Raw genomic sequence first — 17,558 nt, forward strand, 5'->3', positions numbered from 1 at the left:
TAGGAAAACTACACATCGCGTCCCGGCCGGCTTCAGCTCCTGCACCATTGGGCGGGACCGCGCTGGGTCGGGCTGCCAGTCGTCGGGCACTTCCGCCGGGCTCAGGTTTCCTTCGACTAGGCATTTAAATTGAGCTGCAGGGCATCAGCTGCTGCTACATTCAGCGCCGTGCTGTGACAGTGAATAACCACTAGCGCTAGCAAACAGGCTAATCTCATTTTTTGACTCGAAAACGACAGAAATAATTTTACCCTGACGAGTTTGTGCTGGTTTTGTGTGGCGGAGAGCGGGAGCGGTTGAACAATAACGGTCGCTGCGCTCTGACAGCAGCTCGGTGCATCATTTTTGGGATTCCTCTGCTCGCTCTTGGACGATATTGAATAGCGGTAACGTGATGAGCAGGGTAAATTAAGTTTTTTTTTCCCTCGGCAGTATTTGTTTACTAAGCTAGGTTGGTGAACAAAAACAACCCCATTGAATGCAGTGTTTCTTTCCGGCCCAGGATCATCATTAGTGGCCTGGATATTTAAGCAGGACCGATGGACTCGATGATCAGGATGCGTTTGATGGGTCAGGTTTAAATTCTCATAAATAGATACAATTTAGATTTTTATTCTGTCTTTTTTTAGACATACCTAGAGACAAAAAACCCCCTCAAATTGCTTTCAACTGGGTTGAATGTAACATCAGGCCAAGCGTCAATATCATCACCAAGAACAACAACAGTCACCACCCATCCAGCAGAGCAGGACACACATACACACCGACTTTCATCCCTGTTTTTGTGTCCTGGGACAGTTGTGACAGCAAAATACTTCTATCTTTTTTGCAAAGATTTCTAGGAAAACAACAACATAGATTTTTGTCAGTGTTTTCGCCTGTCAAATTTAAATAACCTTTTTGCTTAGATTTAAATGGAAGTTGTTTTTAAATTGAGCCAAATCTCAGCTTCACCTGCCCCTGTATCTCCAGTTAGACACATTATGTGTGTTGTAATTTAAGTTTATTAAGTTTTAGAAAACATAAAACTTAACAAAGTAGACTTAAAGCTATTTTGTGAAACAGAGTTTTGAATTGGAGCTGTTAAAGTCTTGTACGTTCATATTGACCTTGAATATTGTCCAGCTCATCAACAAACAGCATTTTTGACCAGTTGCACCTATTGGAAGCTAGACAACTCTTAACAATCAGCCATCGGTAACCATGTTCAGCTGGCTCGGGACCGACGACAGGAGGAAGAAGGAGCCAGAAGTCTTTCAGACCGTCAGTGATGGTCTGAAAAAGCTCTACAAAACAAAACTCCTGCCTCTGGAGGAGAGCTACAAGTTCCACGAGTTTCACTCCCCGGCTCTGGAGGATGCCGACTTTGACAACAAGCCCATGGTCTTACTGGTGGGACAGTACTCTACTGGCAAGACGAGCTTCATACGGTGAGAAAACCACACATACTGACATGACATACTGATGAAGAGCTCCATATGGATAGGGGGATCACATACAAACACATAGGGCAGGGGCTTCTAGAAAGATAGAAAGGGAGAGGTTGACACACCCAAACTGACTTTTCCCTCTCTCAGCTTCAGCAGTGAAGCAGTTTGTCAGCAAGAGTGAAGAAGAAGAAGAAGAAGAAGAGTGCAGTGGTCTTACAATAAGCTGGATTTGAACATAATAGAAGTAGCATTGAAACAATAAAAAGCAAAACATATCAATATTAAAAAAGAAGAAAGGTCAGCCATCATACCCACCAATAAAAACACTCATAGCCTAACTGTGAGGAGCCACACCTCTGCAAGCTTTATTAAATCCATAAAAAGTTAATATGACAGCTGACATAACACACACACACACACACACACACACACACACACACACACACACACGCAAGCTTGATACCTCATATCGAGGCAGCTCTGCCTGACACTGCAATCCTCCCAATATGTTAATAGAACTTGTTTTAGAGTTATATTTCAAAATTAGAGCTTTTGCCTTCTTATTTATCACCAATTTAAGTTACTAGATCTAGCAAATGTCCATGAATGATAGTTTCTGAACAGACAATCAGTTCGTACATTACAAGACAGGCTGTAAGTACCAAACTGAAAACAAAGTAAGCAGATGGAGGCACAGATGGGTACAGAGTGGACGTAGGAGCCTTGTGTCTGACCTCATGCAGAGCTGACGGGCCCTTAGGTGCAGGAAGTGTCGGGGACCTCCTCCTCCTCCTTGTCCTGCACCTCATGAAGAAAAATTATAAAAAACTTGGATGTTTTCTTTTTTCTTGGATTAAGCTCCCAAAGTTAACTATTTAAGCAAAAATGTTGTCCTTGTAAACATTCTTTTAAACGGTCAGTCTAGTAAATACATTTCCTGCTTGAATTTCCTCTCTATTGCACAAACATGATCAAGGTTATGTTGCATATATTATCAGCTTGTTGTAGCTTAGACACTGTACTCATTAGCAAAGGTTGTGTTTTATTACAATTGATATTATCATATATTCTGTTTAATCAGAGATTATGAGGTGGGGAATTTCTGGTATTGGTGTATATTCATGTGTGTGTGACAGAGAGAGATATTCGCAGCTGGGTGTCGGGCCTCTTTTGAACTGCACTGCTGCCACTAACGATTTGCGCCTCAGACACACACATGTACACATGCAGAACACCATACACACACACACACACACACACACACATACACTTGCATTGGAGGTAATTAGGAGGTTAAGCCTTTGAAAGCCAGAGAGAGGATGCTGTTAGTGACTTCCTGCTATAAGACAGCACAGTGCAGACATCCCTTTTCTCTCTTCCTCTTCTCTACTCTCTTCTCTGTCTTTCTCTCTTCCTCTTCACTGGTTCTGCACTGATGACAACACCCCCCCTCCGGTCAGCAACTTGACCCTACACCACCGACATTGTGACAGTAAGACGCAGAATGTACAAAATGCTGAGTAACCCTCGGTCAGAGCTGCTGCAGTCACAGATTTGGAAGCAGTAAGGGTACTTTTGTCAGTGGGTCAGGTGCGGATGTGCTTGGATATGATGATAAACAAAGAATGATTTGTCCATTTATTTAAACAGATATTTATTTAAATTATTTTTAGATTGATGTGAATGAGAAAAGGAATAAAATATAAAATAATATGAGTCAGGCAGCTAAAAGACTAAAAGAGAGAAACGAGATGCTGATGGAGGGTAACATAGTCTCTCTATTTAAGCAGTCATTCAGAGGTCAGTAACGTGAGCTTGTCTTCATTTTTGGGCTGAATTTATCGATTTTTCTCTTGCTCCCACATCTGACTTTTATGGTCTGTCAAAGAGCAGATCATCATCACATAAAAGGTTTCCTTCAAGGTGACAGGACACATTCTTGTAATGTCATAAAATCGAAAACTGTTACGATGACAAATGTTTTTCACACAGCTCTTATAATCTTCTATTTTCTTTACTCATGGGTTGATTTTTTTAAGATGCTTCAATGCTTCAGACCTTTAAACTATAACTTTGAGATTGTGTGTCGGTGAAGCTTGTGGCTGCAAATGTTTATTTTTACCTCCCTGTCAGGAAATAAACTGAGATCAAACTGCACAGAATGTGATAAATGAAACAGCGTGCAAGTGAGCTGATATGTTAGTGTGAATTTCACACACGCACAGACACACACACAGACACATACACATCTATGCTATCAAACATATAATCTGGTTGATGCACAGCCTCCCTACTCACACTACACAGACACGTGTGCAGAGAGATGGCTCCACCAGGCACAGCTAGCTCCTCTGAGAAGGTGTGTGTGTGTGTGTGTGGGGATTGGAGATGTATAAGAGGGAACCATCCTTACATCTGTTAGCAGTTAAAATGAATACACATCCCACATTCACACTTAAAATTTATAGCCCTTTTAGCTGTAAATCTTTTGTCTAAATCTCTTTTTATGGTCTGAGTTCACATTGTTGAGATAGTGAACCTCAACACAAACTCACTAATCTTCATTTGTAACATGTGTGATGTGAATTAAGAGTTGAGGATTCAACCTTTCACACCTTAAACGTATGAGTTGTAAGTCAGCTGTGCTGCCATGGCAACAATCGCAGATGAGGTCAAAAGTTTACATCAGTTTTATGTTGAACAAAATACATATTTGCTGTAAAACACACAAACAAATTGGAGTTATTTGAGATATTTATTATGAGCTTTCCTGATATATCTGCGCAGTCAAAACCATGCATATAATCCAATGTTTGGATGCCTGTCTTTAACCTTTTTCACCTCAGTCAGCTGTTTCTTATCATCAGTTAGCAAACAAACCCCTGACAAGGTAGTATATTTAACCATTCACCTTGTCAGAATAGGTGGAGCTCAACCAAATTCTTCCACAGATATGTCTTCTTAGTCCAGTCCACATATTCTCTATGTAGTCAGAACTTAACTCTCAATTTTAGCCTTATTTAGCCATTGAAAAACTATTTTTAGTCAGGATAGTGGTGTGACTCTGGGCAGTGTTGGTCTATTTGACGGTCGGTTTGGCAGTCAGTTGTTCCACGACTTAAATATCTCAACAAATATTTAATGGTTGCCATGAAGTTTTATAAACATTCATGTTCCCCAGAGGATGAATCTAAATGCCTTTGTGATGCTGTGACTTTTCCTTTAGCGCCACCATGAGGTTGACATTTGTGGTTTTGAGTGTAATGTCTGAACCATTGGATGGACTGCCATGAAATTTATTACACGTTCCCCTCGTGATGACTTGGACTTTGTGTCACTTTTTAAAAAAAATTTTTACCATATACCTGATAAACTAATGTCATTCCCATCAGCCTCAGCTGTACACACTCATTAGAAATTATTAGCTAACACTCTAAACTAAGATGGTGAACACTGTAAACAGTAAACCTGCTAAACATCAGCATGTTAGCATTCTCATTGTGATCATGCTGACATTAGCATTTAGCTCTAACCACCACTGTGCACAACCTCACAGAGTCTTGTTGATGTCTTTTAGACTCACTGTCTTTTAGGAACACTTTATTGTGTCCAAATTGCTGAATAATATTGATTTAATCTTTCTGATTTATCATTACTTTGCAATGAGTCAGTCCCAGAGTGCAACGCTGTCATCATCATTCCTGAAAATAGCCTCTGTGGCTTGGTGATAGATATCTCACCTTTTCTCCTAGTAACAGATACAATATTGTCATTCAACTCCACATCTGGAAAATTATCATTATCTTGGTCTCACCTGACCACAAAACACTACTTCAAAAAGGTTTCTTATTTGCTCCATGTGATCAGCAACTAATATCTTGAACTAATATCTGTTGTTTTTGGAGCAGGTGGTTCTTTTGTGCACGGCAGCCATCCAACACATGTGATGTAAAACCTCTCTTAATCTTTGTTCCAGCAGCATCTAATTCAAGGCAGACTTGGCAATTCTTGAATTGCGTCTTACCATCCAGACCAATTTCCTGTTGGCATAATCACTTTGAAAAGGCATGCGGCATCTGTCCTGCTGTCTACAGATGAATGTAGGGATTCAGTGAACTGATGTGAATGAGAAAACTGATATAAGGCCAACTTGCAAGCAGTTGTGGACATGGAGAATTGCTTCTTGTTGAATCAGTAACCCATGGATACAGAAATTGTTTACATTCTCTGTCATTATAGCTTTTTACATTTGCAGTAACATCACTTTCTTCCTTGGCAAATACTTAAAAAATGGATGCCTCTATTTACACTATTGTTCAGTGCCTCAGATAGCATCTTCTTTAGGGATTACTCTGACATACCAAAAAGGCATTTATGTACGGTTGATTTATTCTTACACGCTATATAATTTATCAAAGACATCTAGTCTCTTGTTTAGTTTAAACGCCACATCTCACTATCTCTCTGACAGCTACCTGTTGGAGCAGGATTTTCCCGGAATGAGGATTGGCCCCGAACCCACCACGGATTCCTTTATCGCGGTGATGCACGGCGACACAGAAGGAGTCATCCCCGGCAATGCCTTAGTGGTGGACCCCAAGAAGCCTTTCAGAAAGCTCAACGCCTTTGGAAACGCATTCCTCAACAGGTAGACACCTCACACACACACTTATACATGTTCACAGAGTGCTAGCTGAAATGATCTGATGGCAGATGCTGTCAAATTTCCTCACAGGTGTGCCTGTCCTGAAAAGAGTAAATGTTACGTATCGAGGTGAAGTATGTAAACATAAGATGGAAAGACTGAGGAAGAAAGAGAGCGAGCGAGAGAATCCACACTGCAGCTCTACATTCCTCTGTGATTGAATTTCCCTCTGCTCACTGGTCAGGCTTTCCTCTGTTAATGGCTCTGTGTGTGTGTGTGTGTTTGTGTGTGTGTTTGTGTGTGTATGTGTGTCAGCCAGTCATCTTTGCAGAGTCATCCTTCTGGAAAAGGAAAACTGCCAAAAACTCTTTTATTTGCATTTGCTCTTGCGGTAGTGTCCTCACTGTGAGGGCCCACCACTGCTGAAAGGAGACAGAAGAAACGCTGATTGTCAGTGGGGATTAGAGGGGTTCACAGTGAGGATGACCGCCGTTCGTATTTATACAGCTGGAAGAAGAGAGCGAGAGATAGAGGAGAAGGAGGAGAGAGGGACAAGGAAATGTCTAGTGTTGGATAATGTTTGTTGTTTAAACATTTTACACTTCTGTCCTGACTCTTGTCTTCTCGTCTTCCCTTCTCTCCTCTCCTCTCCTCCCCTCTCCTCTCCTCTCCTCTCTTCTCTGCTCTTCTCCTCTCTTCTCTTCTCTCCTCTCCTCTCCTCTCCTCTCCTCTCGTGTGTGTGTGTGCAGATTTGTGTGTGCCCAACTGCCTAACCCAGTGCTGGAAAGCATCAGCGTGATCGACACACCAGGGATTCTGTCAGGAGAGAAACAGAGAATCAGTCGAGGTAAAACACACTTTCATCACACACTTTTATCTACCTCTGTTTATGTTAGTGTGTGTGTGTGTGTGTGTGTGTGTGTGTGTGTGTGTGTGTGTGTGTGTGTATTCGTTCACCGGACCCATTCAGCTGTGGCCCCCCTGAGTCCCACTGAAGTCTGAACTTACAATGTCAGCATTTTCTGTGTGTGTGTGTTTATTTTAGCTTTTAGCTATCAGGAGGATTATGCTTCATTCATTTCAAAGAACAGGAAGCGGTGACAAAAAGATGAGCTTTCAATGAGCTCCCTCTCACACAAACACACACAATGTAACTCTGTACAGTTCTGTATTGAATTTAAAACATGACAAACACAATGTGTATTTGCCCTCTCATGCACCGAAATCTTCACACAATGTTAACAAACACAGCTGCAGATTTAAGAGGACCAACAGTCACAATTGTTGTTGAAAGTTGGACCAACTTTATTCAAACTCTGCACTGAACAGAAAATGCTACTAAAGTACTGTTAAAAACAACATGGCAGATTTTTCCTTCATCAAACTTCATTCTTTGGTGATTCTACAGTGGTGAGATATCTGTAGAGGCTCTATTGCATAAACAAATTCCTTGACATCTCATTGGTCGCAACTCTACTGTACATGTCATCAACATTTTGGAAACATCCCTGCATCACTGGATATACTGTATGTGAGATATTTATCATGTTGTTAAAAAGTTCAGCCAACCAAGAAACTCTTTTTCTGTCGTTGTGCAAAGGTAACAGGAGTATGTCTCTACTGGCTTACTTGATGCATTAATTGCACTTACAGAGTGAAATACTTTTATCAATTGTTTATAGTGTTCCTATAAATTCTGATCAGACTGAATTGCTGTTTTATTCTATTTGAATCATTAAATAAACAGATGTGTGCAATGATGTAGAGGTCTCAAACCAGACTAATAAATTCTCCTACCATGAGATGGAAAAATGTATAGAGCTGCATGTTAAGGACCAGTTAAATTTTAGGACTGTTTCATTTGATAATGATGCTTTTCACCGATCTAATCAAATTTATGCACAAAAAAACGCATTCATCATAAATCCAATCCAGCAAGAGATTGTCAGATAAAGCTGTATGATTTTTAATTATACTTTTGAAATGAGTGAACCAACAGTGAACATATCCCAGAGCAGCTGAGGAGTTTAGGTGTAAACTGCAAACAAGACTTCTTTCTGCAGCTTTCTTCTTACAGGCTGATATGTGTCTGATGGCTGGCATTCCCAAAGCTCAATGGTGGCATTGCCATACCAACGGCTGAAATAAACAAAAGCACAGGGATAATTAAAGACAGCCATACTTTACTCTTTCCCACATTCACCTACTCCTTCTTACACTGTCCATCTTTGACTTTCTTTCAGTTTTTTCTCCTTCTGCTTTTCTCTCTCTCTGTCTTCTATGTTCTGTTTGTTCTCTGTTAGAACCACAGTTCAGGTGTAAAGGGTGATGAAACACAAGCAAAATTCAGAAGTGATAATGAACAGTTTTTAACTATATCACCATACGATTTTTTCATAATGAGGTTTTTACAATACATATTTTCTCCCCACTCAAATCTGTATGCCCTCTGTTGTTCCAAAAAGGTTGTGCATGGTCAATATCATGAAATTCAGGGTGGTTAAATGATAAAATATAAAAACATATTTCCAAGGGCTACATAAGAACAAGGAACGAGTCCTGGTCACTGGGTTCAGCACATTACTTCATAGCAGGGTTGGGTCTGGATTTTGGAAAAAATGTTTGTCATGAGAAGTTTGTTGTCTTCAGCTCCTCTGTTGAGAAACAACAGAGAATGAACACTCTTGTCAGCACCAGCAGAATTTCACATTTTGTTTACATTTGGAAGTCGTCTAATTGAAACAGACCCACATCGGCTCTTCTCTGCTTTCTATTTGTTCGGCCAAAGTGAACGTGAACGTGCTGTCAAACCAAATAAACAGCACAGTGAGGTGTGACCCTGCCCGTGTCTGTTGGATATTAAAAAAAAAAAAAAAATACTTAACCTCTACTGAGTCAGCACAGCTGTGTTTTCTCTAAGGACAGAGTGAAGTTTCTGGTTTGTGTGTGCTCATTTTCATTTTCATTTCATCCATTATTGCATGTCATGTATGTGTTTTCATGTTTTATTTGTATGTATGGTATTTGTATGTTGTCTCATTCTTGAATCTATCATCCATTTATTTCTTTTCTGCCTTGTTACATCCATTTCTCTGTATTTATTTGTGTGTGTGTCCAGATGAGGAGTTTTCAGGCTATAGCTGCCTACATAGATGTCTTTATGGAGGTACTGTAATCATAAACATGGGCATCAACTAGCTGCAAAAAGGCAAAATAAAGCGATATCTTGACTTTGACGAATTTGTGGACTGTTAACATGTTCTTCACCAGAATCTGGTCACATGGTTTGGGAAAAAATACATAGTATTCTTAACTTATAAGGGTATTTTAGTCAGATATATCACACGGTGCTGTAGTTTCATTCAGGTATCTCTTGATGTTCTGGGTTTGAGTGCTACTTTTTAAGAGAAAAGTCTTTCTTTAAAAATGTGGTAAGCTTTATGCACCATTAGCAACAAGGCCTAATGATAGTGACAACAATTTTTACATTGCCATGAGATGTGGTACTCACTGTCCCCAGAAGATTTCTAATAACTGTGATGATCCTTTCCTCTTCTGCCACCATCAGAGGAATTTCCCCTTGTTCAGCACTTTGCTCCTCATACTACTACAATTTTTTTTTGTCCCTCACCTTTCTTCTTCTGCTACCATCACACCCTAATGTCCACTTTTACACATAGAAAAGAAGCTGAAATTGTGCAATTTAATGAAAATTGCAATCTTGTTTAACCCCAACACCATGTGAAAAGTGTGTGAAGACCAAATCCACTAAATTCTGTTTTCTTATCGAATTCAAAATATCAAGGTATCTGTCTCAATTAACCCTCTGTAGCTTTGCTCAAGCAGCAGCAGTGTGCCCTCTGTCTCCTCTCAGCTGTGATCATGCAGTACTGAAAGGCTGCTAAAACAGATTTCCATTGTTTTACATACTTATTGTCACTGCTGCTGAACTTTTGCTCTATTCCAGTAAAGAATTATTTCAAATTCCACCAGTAATTTCTTCCAAAACAGTATTGCCTTTTATCATAATTCATCATAAGAGCCTTGAATTCTAATGTCAGCATTATAGCTCAAGAATCAGAATCTTGGGATTTCACAGCATTATCACCCTTTTGTGAATCCAGGAAATTCATAACTCTTCTTCTACTGCCAGGAGCAGCAGTTCAGCTACAGCGGCAATATCGGCAGTTTAGCAAGTATGTAAAAAGGGTGATTTTTATCACAGCTATGTCTGTCTACTGAGACTCTTGAGGGTGGACCAGACTGGGTCAGACTTGGGTAATAGAAATATTTATATGGGTCTCTGATTTCTTATAAATCAGGGGTTGTTTCTGTAGGATATTGTTTTGTAATATAAAGGGAGACAATCTTTCACATTTGTAGCTCTCCAGAAAATCCATCTGACCCTCACTGAATTAACATTAAACTACTACAGTACCTACTGCCAACTGACAACATATGCCTCCTAGTTGCCATCTCATAATATTTACAGGTTTTTGATTCTGCGTCCTTCAGTTTTAGTAAGCACACTAATCCTTCCTTGTGTCCCTTTTGTTCTTTGTTCTCCTCTCATATTCTGTGGAATTTCTGCAGGTGAGAGTGAGTTTTGTCCTTGAGTGGGACAGAAAGTCAAAGCAGTCTGTGATGTACTTCTGCTGACAGACTCAGTCATTAATTCACTCATTCAAGCATTTATTAATTAATTCACTCATACATACATCCACGTCTGTCTTCATTCATTCACAAGGTCATGATAACATTGGACTTGTATCACGTAAAAACTCAAATCTGTTTATTAATGTAGCTAAATAAATAGTTAATGAAAAATCAATGTTTTACTATCCAAATGCTTATGGAGTGTGTGGCTTTCCCTCCTCATTATTTACTTTTAAAAGGCCGCTTAGTTTGGACCTTGGCAGGACTGCCTCCATTTGTAAACACACATTCTTTTCTCTCAACATGTTGTAATATTGGCGTCCTTCACATTGCCTCCTCTGTGACCCGAGGCTATTGTAATAGTTTATTTTGCAGAATATTGCAACATTACAGTTAAGGTTTATGATTCTTTGGAATATAGATAGCGTTGATCATCAGCATAAAAACACACTAGACTGATCTGTGCGTCAACTGTAACATGAACGGTCTGAACCTTTTAATTAAAATGCCTCTCCTTAATGCTATTTTGACACCAGTATGGGATGGGAACAAAGAAATGAGATATAAAATGATACACAATCATCTTTTTTTCTCACATTCTCTTTTTATCTCAACCCTCCTATTGCCTCATCTGAAATCTTTATTCCACCTTTTATTTCACACCCTTTTTCTCCTCCTCCTCTGTCTCCTCCTCACAGGCTATGACTTTGCGGCTGTCTTGGAGTGGTTTGCAGAGCGTGTGGACAGGATCATTTTACTGTTTGACGCCCACAAACTGGACATCTCTGATGAGTTTTCAGAGGTGATAAAGGCCCTGAAGAACCATGAAGACAAGATCAGGTACTGTAAGAGTCATTGATTTACAGACATTTTAATAACCAAAGCAAACATCAAATTGAAACACAAAGCATGCAACATCAACACCGTTCTGTTGTTCTCTTCAGGGTTGTGCTGAACAAGGCTGACCAGATAGAGACGCAGCAGTTGATGAGAGTGTACGGTGCCCTGATGTGGTCACTGGGGAAAATAGTCAACACCCCAGAGGTACAGTAAACTTAGTTTCTGTGATGATATCTGCAAATACATCAGCTGAGTGTGATAACCTGTTAAAACCTGCATGCAAATGCCCTCAAATGTATTGGTCTTTACGCCATAATATCTTCATTTTGTAGGATTGCCATGAAGAAACGCATAGAAAGACATTGTGAAATAGAAAATAGCTTTAAAATTCAACTTTTTTTATCTTACAGTTCACATTAGAAGTTGGGAGTTTTCTTGGAGAAAATTCAGACCAGTTCAGTGGCCACATGTACCTACCAACTGCTTTTTAAAAGCACTATTATTATGCAGCAAAGTAGAATTATGGACCATTACAGCACCATTTACTCCTCATTGATTTTTAAAGACACTGCTCCAGCCAAAAGGTGGCTCTATTTCACTTTCTATTTTGACTTTTCTCCTGTATTTTTCTGGTTTCTACCGGTTGATTTCTTGATTTATGTGGGCTTGTGTTTGGTGTCAGGCTTCCCCTATGCTGCGTTCACACTTTATCTGATGGATGAGAAGGATTGGAAAGACTCTCATGTTAAGGACTTGTGAGCAAGTCAGGAACGTTGTATGATAATCGAGTTGGTCATACGAGGGTTTAAAATACTGTGCATTGCAAAATTACATTATAGCCATTAAATTTAGGTTTAATTACATAAAACAATGTGCTGTGACTGACATGAGGCGTCCATATTTGCTTGGTTTTGAGGAACTTCTGTATTATTAGGTGCCTCTTAGGTTGACTGCTCTTATTTGTAGCATCTGACTACAGTTTTTTATCCTGAGGAAGACAATTTGCCAAAACATTGATCATCATTTGTTGAAATAAGTGTGTCGGTGTTATGAGTGTGCGGCTTTCACACTTATTTTGATGTCTGCCTACGAGCCAGCACATTACTAGAATAAGTGTGGGTTTTCCTTCAAGTATGTATTCTTTAGTTACCAGAAACCTGATGAGGTTAGTTGCTGACTCACTGCCTTAAATAGTCAAAAAGAAAGTAAAAAAGTTTACATATTTACTCACCTTTTTGTACATTTTTATGTACAGTTTACTGTTTTGGTCTCACCAGCCGCTGATTCCCTCTCTTGTCTCCTCACTGGCAGGTGATTCGTGTCTACATCGGTTCATTTTGGTCCCACCCTCTGTTGATTCCTGACAACAGGAAGCTGTTTGAAGCGGAGGAACAGGATTTATTCAAGGACATTCAGTCTTTACCGAGGAATGCAGCACTAAGAAAACTCAATGATCTGATCAAGAGGGCCAGACTAGCCAAGGTAAGGTACACAGGAAATAAAAATAACCACCCACCTAGGGATGGAATGACATGGCTCTTGCGAAATGTAGTAACTTGTTGTCTGTGGATGTTATTAATGATGGATGTAATAAGCACTGTTACATATCCGTAACTAAAATTCCTTTGTTCCACAGTAGGATCAGTTTGGTCCCCATTCCATAATAAATCCATTTGGCCAAACATGAATGAATTTTATTGGTCATTTCCAATTATTTTCTTAACTGAAGGTTCTAGAAAAAATCCTTCCTGCATTAAACATGTTTGTTTGCACTTAATTTGGTTGAACTGAACCCAAGCTTGAGTATTTTAGGGATGATAGTTAGTGCTGAGCTTTTTTATTTTTAGACATTTATAAATAGCTAAAATAATGGGACTCCTGCTGCGACAGTATGTATTGTGTATTCTTTCCCATCACTTGTTCACTCTTCCCGTCTCAACCAGCTGTTAACCTTGACAGAAAAAGCTTTTCGCTGTCACAGAACCAATAGAACCAGACGAATGTGGCACTCTCCTCTGAGTGAATTATTTCCTGTTTCCTCTACGGACAGGAAGTCAGGTACAAGAGGCGACAGTCCGCTTGCTGACTGTCGTAGTTGGAGTAAATACACAGAGGATGCACACACTCAAACACTCACACAGATTGAACAAACTGAGAATTGAGTACTGTTTTCCTGTTTGACAGCTGATTGGGTGTGTACATGCGTGTTTTGTGATGAGCTTCAAGGACATGAGATGGATTTAGGGAAACACTCACACACACACACACACACACTCACACACACACAGATCACCACAGCAACATAACAAATACGGGTTTTTCCATTACTTTTAAAATATTTAGTTTGAGTTGAATATTAAAAACAAATGTCAAAAGGTAATCTGAGAGATTTACTGTATGACTAATCTGGTTAAAGGAGAGTTAAGGGTCCCCAGAGGCCATGTTGCAACCGTCTGCTGCTGCTGATGTTACATTTGAGACATTTATCAAAAGCTTGTTATTCCAAAAAAGATTATAAAGGGCATGAACAGGACAACAATAAAAACACAAATAACCTGCAAGAAATTGTATTTCTGGCCCACTTAACAGACAGTTAACACAGATACCTGTGTTAATCTGCTTGTATGTTGTGGTCCAAACATTTTAAAGAATTTATAGACCCATTAAACTCTTCCTGTATTTCAGTTTTGGTAGAGTTTTGTCACAGGTCTCCCTCTTAATACATAGCCATCCTTTATAGGCTACCTATACCTATATATGTGTATTACACCGAGTAGAAGTCAACAGTTAAACAAACTTTAAAGTAGGCCGACATTAACTCCCCACTGCATAGATTTTCTGTTGACAACATAAGTATCTTACAATCTCCCAATGCAGGTCCATGCCTACATCATCAGCTCACTGAAGAAAGAGATGCCTTCTGTGTTTGGGAAGGACAACAAGAAGAAAGAACTGATCAGCAGCCTGGGAGATATCTACAAACGCATCGAAAGAGAACATCAGATATCACCTGGAGACTTTCCAAATCTGAAGAAGATGCAGGTAAAGACGGAAGAGCAAAGGAATTATAGATAGAGGTTTAGATAGATAAGACCTAAATTTGTGGTTGTTTTGCTTTCTGCCTTCCTCTCCCAGGACCAACTCCAAGCTCAGGATCTCACCAAGTTCCAGCCTCTTAAGCCCAAACTCCTGGAGTCAGTGGACGACATGCTAGCCAACGACATTGCTAGCTTGATGGTCCTTGTCCGCCAAGAGGAAACGCAGCGCCCCAACGCAGTTGTCAAGGGCGGTGCCTTTGACGGCACTTTGGACGGCCCGTTCGGTCACGGGTACGGCGAAGGAGCCGGCGAAGGCATCGACGAAGCAGAGTGGGTCGTTGCACGTGACAAACCTGCTTACGACGAGATTTTCTACACACTGTCTCCTGTCAACGGGAAGGTGACGGGAGCCAATGCCAAGAAGGAGATGGTGAAGTCAAAACTGCCCAATACAGTGCTGGGAAAGATCTGGAAGCTGGCAGATATCGATAAGGACGGGATGCTTGACGATGAGGAATTTGCGTTGGCCAATCACCTGATCAAAGTGAAACTGGAGGGACATGAACTGCCGTCAGATCTGCCAGCACACCTTGTGCCTCCTTCCAAGAGGAAAATACCTGAATAAATATAAGCTTCTCCATCGCCCGTCCTCAAACATGTAAGTACACCCCACCTCCCTCCACAGAAAAATATCCCCTTTAAAATAGGAAACTACTCGTAGCATTATAGTGAAAAAGTCCAAATACAAGCAGAAGATATTTGAACATGAAAGACCCTTTTCCCAAACTTCAAGCTCTTTGTTTCTGTTATTCGACATCTGCAGTCTTTCGTTACCTTCAGGAGGTATATATTACAAAGGAATACTGAGTTACATTCAAATAAAAATTAGATTTGACTGTTAGCACATTGGCTGCAAACTTTTGTGTGATGTAAAAGACAAAGACTGACAGTTTTTTTTTTTAAAATTCTGTAGGATTTGACTTCTAGTAACATTTGAATTCAAATGCTACAAGTGTGAAGTGCTGAAATGTCTTACGAGGGTAGAAAAACTAGATCTGGATGAGTCGTACAATTAAAGGCAAGTCTTTAGCCCAACGTACTCTTTTGTGTTTTAAGTTTGAGATACTGGGAGTCGTTAGGTAGGACGGATGTTAGAGATGATAGGACAGTTGATATGGTAATTAGTAAAAGTCTACAATACACTACAATAGAGCAAAATATAAGTTGATCTGAACTATTAGAAGAAAATGAGAGAGATGCGACAATGTGAAAACAAAAAGAGAGAAGAAAGCAGACGGATCATTTTGGAAGAAGAAGGACAGGGATATAAATATGCAAATAAACTGTTTATCCCCATTACAACTATATTTATGATAGGAACTATTATTATCTGATCTAATCAATAAACTAATGTCAACTACATTATTCCTCATGAGAGCCAAAACATTTTACAGCTCTTGTAGTCCGAGGTCCTGGATTATTTCTGTCTCCTGGCACGGCTGATGATTCTGGCTTTTGTTTCATGGTGACGTATTAAACAACTACAAAGACTTCCTGGCTGGTGGTTTGAGAATACACAGAAATACAAATATGTGGAAGCACACAGACACACACACACACACACCAAACAGATTGAACAGTGTAATAGAAAGTGGAAGAGCTCTAGTGGTGTAACACCTTCAGTTACCATAAAAAAGAAAATGGCCTAAATTAATTATCAACTTTTAAAATTTTGTAACGTGATGTGCTGATGTTCATATTTGTGTGGGAGTTCATGACATCACCATCATTTACCGTAGCAACTGGATGGACACCGAAATGAAGAAGGATGTGTTTCCCCAATGTGAAACTAGCAGGGGAGAAGTGGTTTTATTATTTTTTAAACATTTCTGGATTTCATTAACATGTTTGAAAATACTGTGACTATAATATGAAACTATATTATGGGTATTGTTTATTGTATAGGACTTTGAATGTTGAATGTTCACATGTTCATGGTTTTGTGTGGGCACATCCTGACTATTGTATGTATGTATGTATGTATGTATGCATATGACCACATGTATCAGTGTTATTATTTGTAACGTAAATGTATTAAGTCTTACGCATTACACGGGCTACTGAGCTGGGAGTTTTCCTGAGGGTTATTAATTGAAAAAATGATTAATCAGTTATTATTCACCGTTTTGAAAGTAATCCAAACTAACCTGTCAGTCCAGAGAGTGATCACACAGCTGTTTTTGTGATGGTAACAAACACTTAACCACACATTTTTCGACTGTTTCTTCTTGTTTTTGAAGGAAAATTTGGCTTTCTATTTCATGTATTTAAATTGTATACATGCAATAAATGTGTTGTTCTGATGTATCACTGTAGCGATCTGCCAGTATGTACTGTCTGTCATGAGATGAAACACTAAACTAACTTCATTTGGACTCCAATATGATAAGAAATGTTCAGTATGTTATGAATGAGACAGTATTTACCCATTTCAAGCTACAGAATTAACTTAACTGAAACATTTGCAGTTTACGGCCCTTTCATGTCCCTCCCTGTGCGTCTCTGTGCTGTTACTGTGAATCTAATGTACATAGAAGACTGCTTGCATTCCACAAGCACAGATTGAGAAATCATCCACGTGATCCGGAGCACTTAATGCATCACTAGCTCATATTTCATAGATGAGCCAACACACAACAATGTGAAAAACGATGCTTGTTCGAGCTTCTGCTTCCTCACTGCAAAACAGAGTCCTCCAAAAGTTGTTTTCATACCCTGATGGATGGCCACATGAATTCCTGTCTACTGCGAAACACAGTACACTTTAGTGGAAACACTGGCGTTATGTTATTTTGTCTGTTTTAAGATGCTTTGCTAAATCTGTATTTCACAGCTTTTCTGTCAACATAAACAACAGTCCAAAAGTATAATAAAGATGAATTTACTCGA

The 17,558-nt window shown here is 39.6% G+C and overlaps 1 protein-coding gene across 1 annotated transcript; it reads left to right on the top strand.

Annotated features, from left to right (window-relative positions):
* The first annotated feature begins 44 nt into the window (after positions 1-44).
* On the top strand, positions 45-17,558 carry ehd3 (EH-domain containing 3). Its single transcript, XM_067571973.1, has 8 exons — positions 45-1,430; positions 5,902-6,078; positions 6,825-6,922; positions 11,430-11,571; positions 11,676-11,775; positions 12,883-13,053; positions 14,449-14,613; positions 14,707-17,558. The coding sequence occupies exons 1-8, from the start codon at positions 1,204-1,206 to the stop codon at positions 15,232-15,234; spliced, it is 1,608 nt and encodes a 535-aa protein (XP_067428074.1). The 5' UTR covers positions 45-1,203; the 3' UTR covers positions 15,235-17,558.

The sequence above is a fragment of the Thunnus thynnus genome, chromosome 18, assembly GCF_963924715.1.
Source record: "Thunnus thynnus chromosome 18, fThuThy2.1, whole genome shotgun sequence".
Classification (NCBI taxonomy): domain Eukaryota; kingdom Metazoa; phylum Chordata; class Actinopteri; order Scombriformes; family Scombridae; genus Thunnus; species Thunnus thynnus.

Bases quoted from the DNA above. Each gene is read 5' to 3' on its own strand.
- ehd3 (XM_067571973.1), top strand. From the start codon at position 1,204: ATGTTCAGCTGGCTCGGGACCGACGACAGGAGGAAGAAGGAGCCAGAA. The intron at 11,776-12,882 runs GTACAGTAAACT...CCTCACTGGCAG, and splicing joins AAATAGTCAACACCCCAGAG to GTGATTCGTGTCTACATCGG. The intron at 13,054-14,448 runs GTAAGGTACACA...CTCCCAATGCAG, and splicing joins AGAGGGCCAGACTAGCCAAG to GTCCATGCCTACATCATCAG.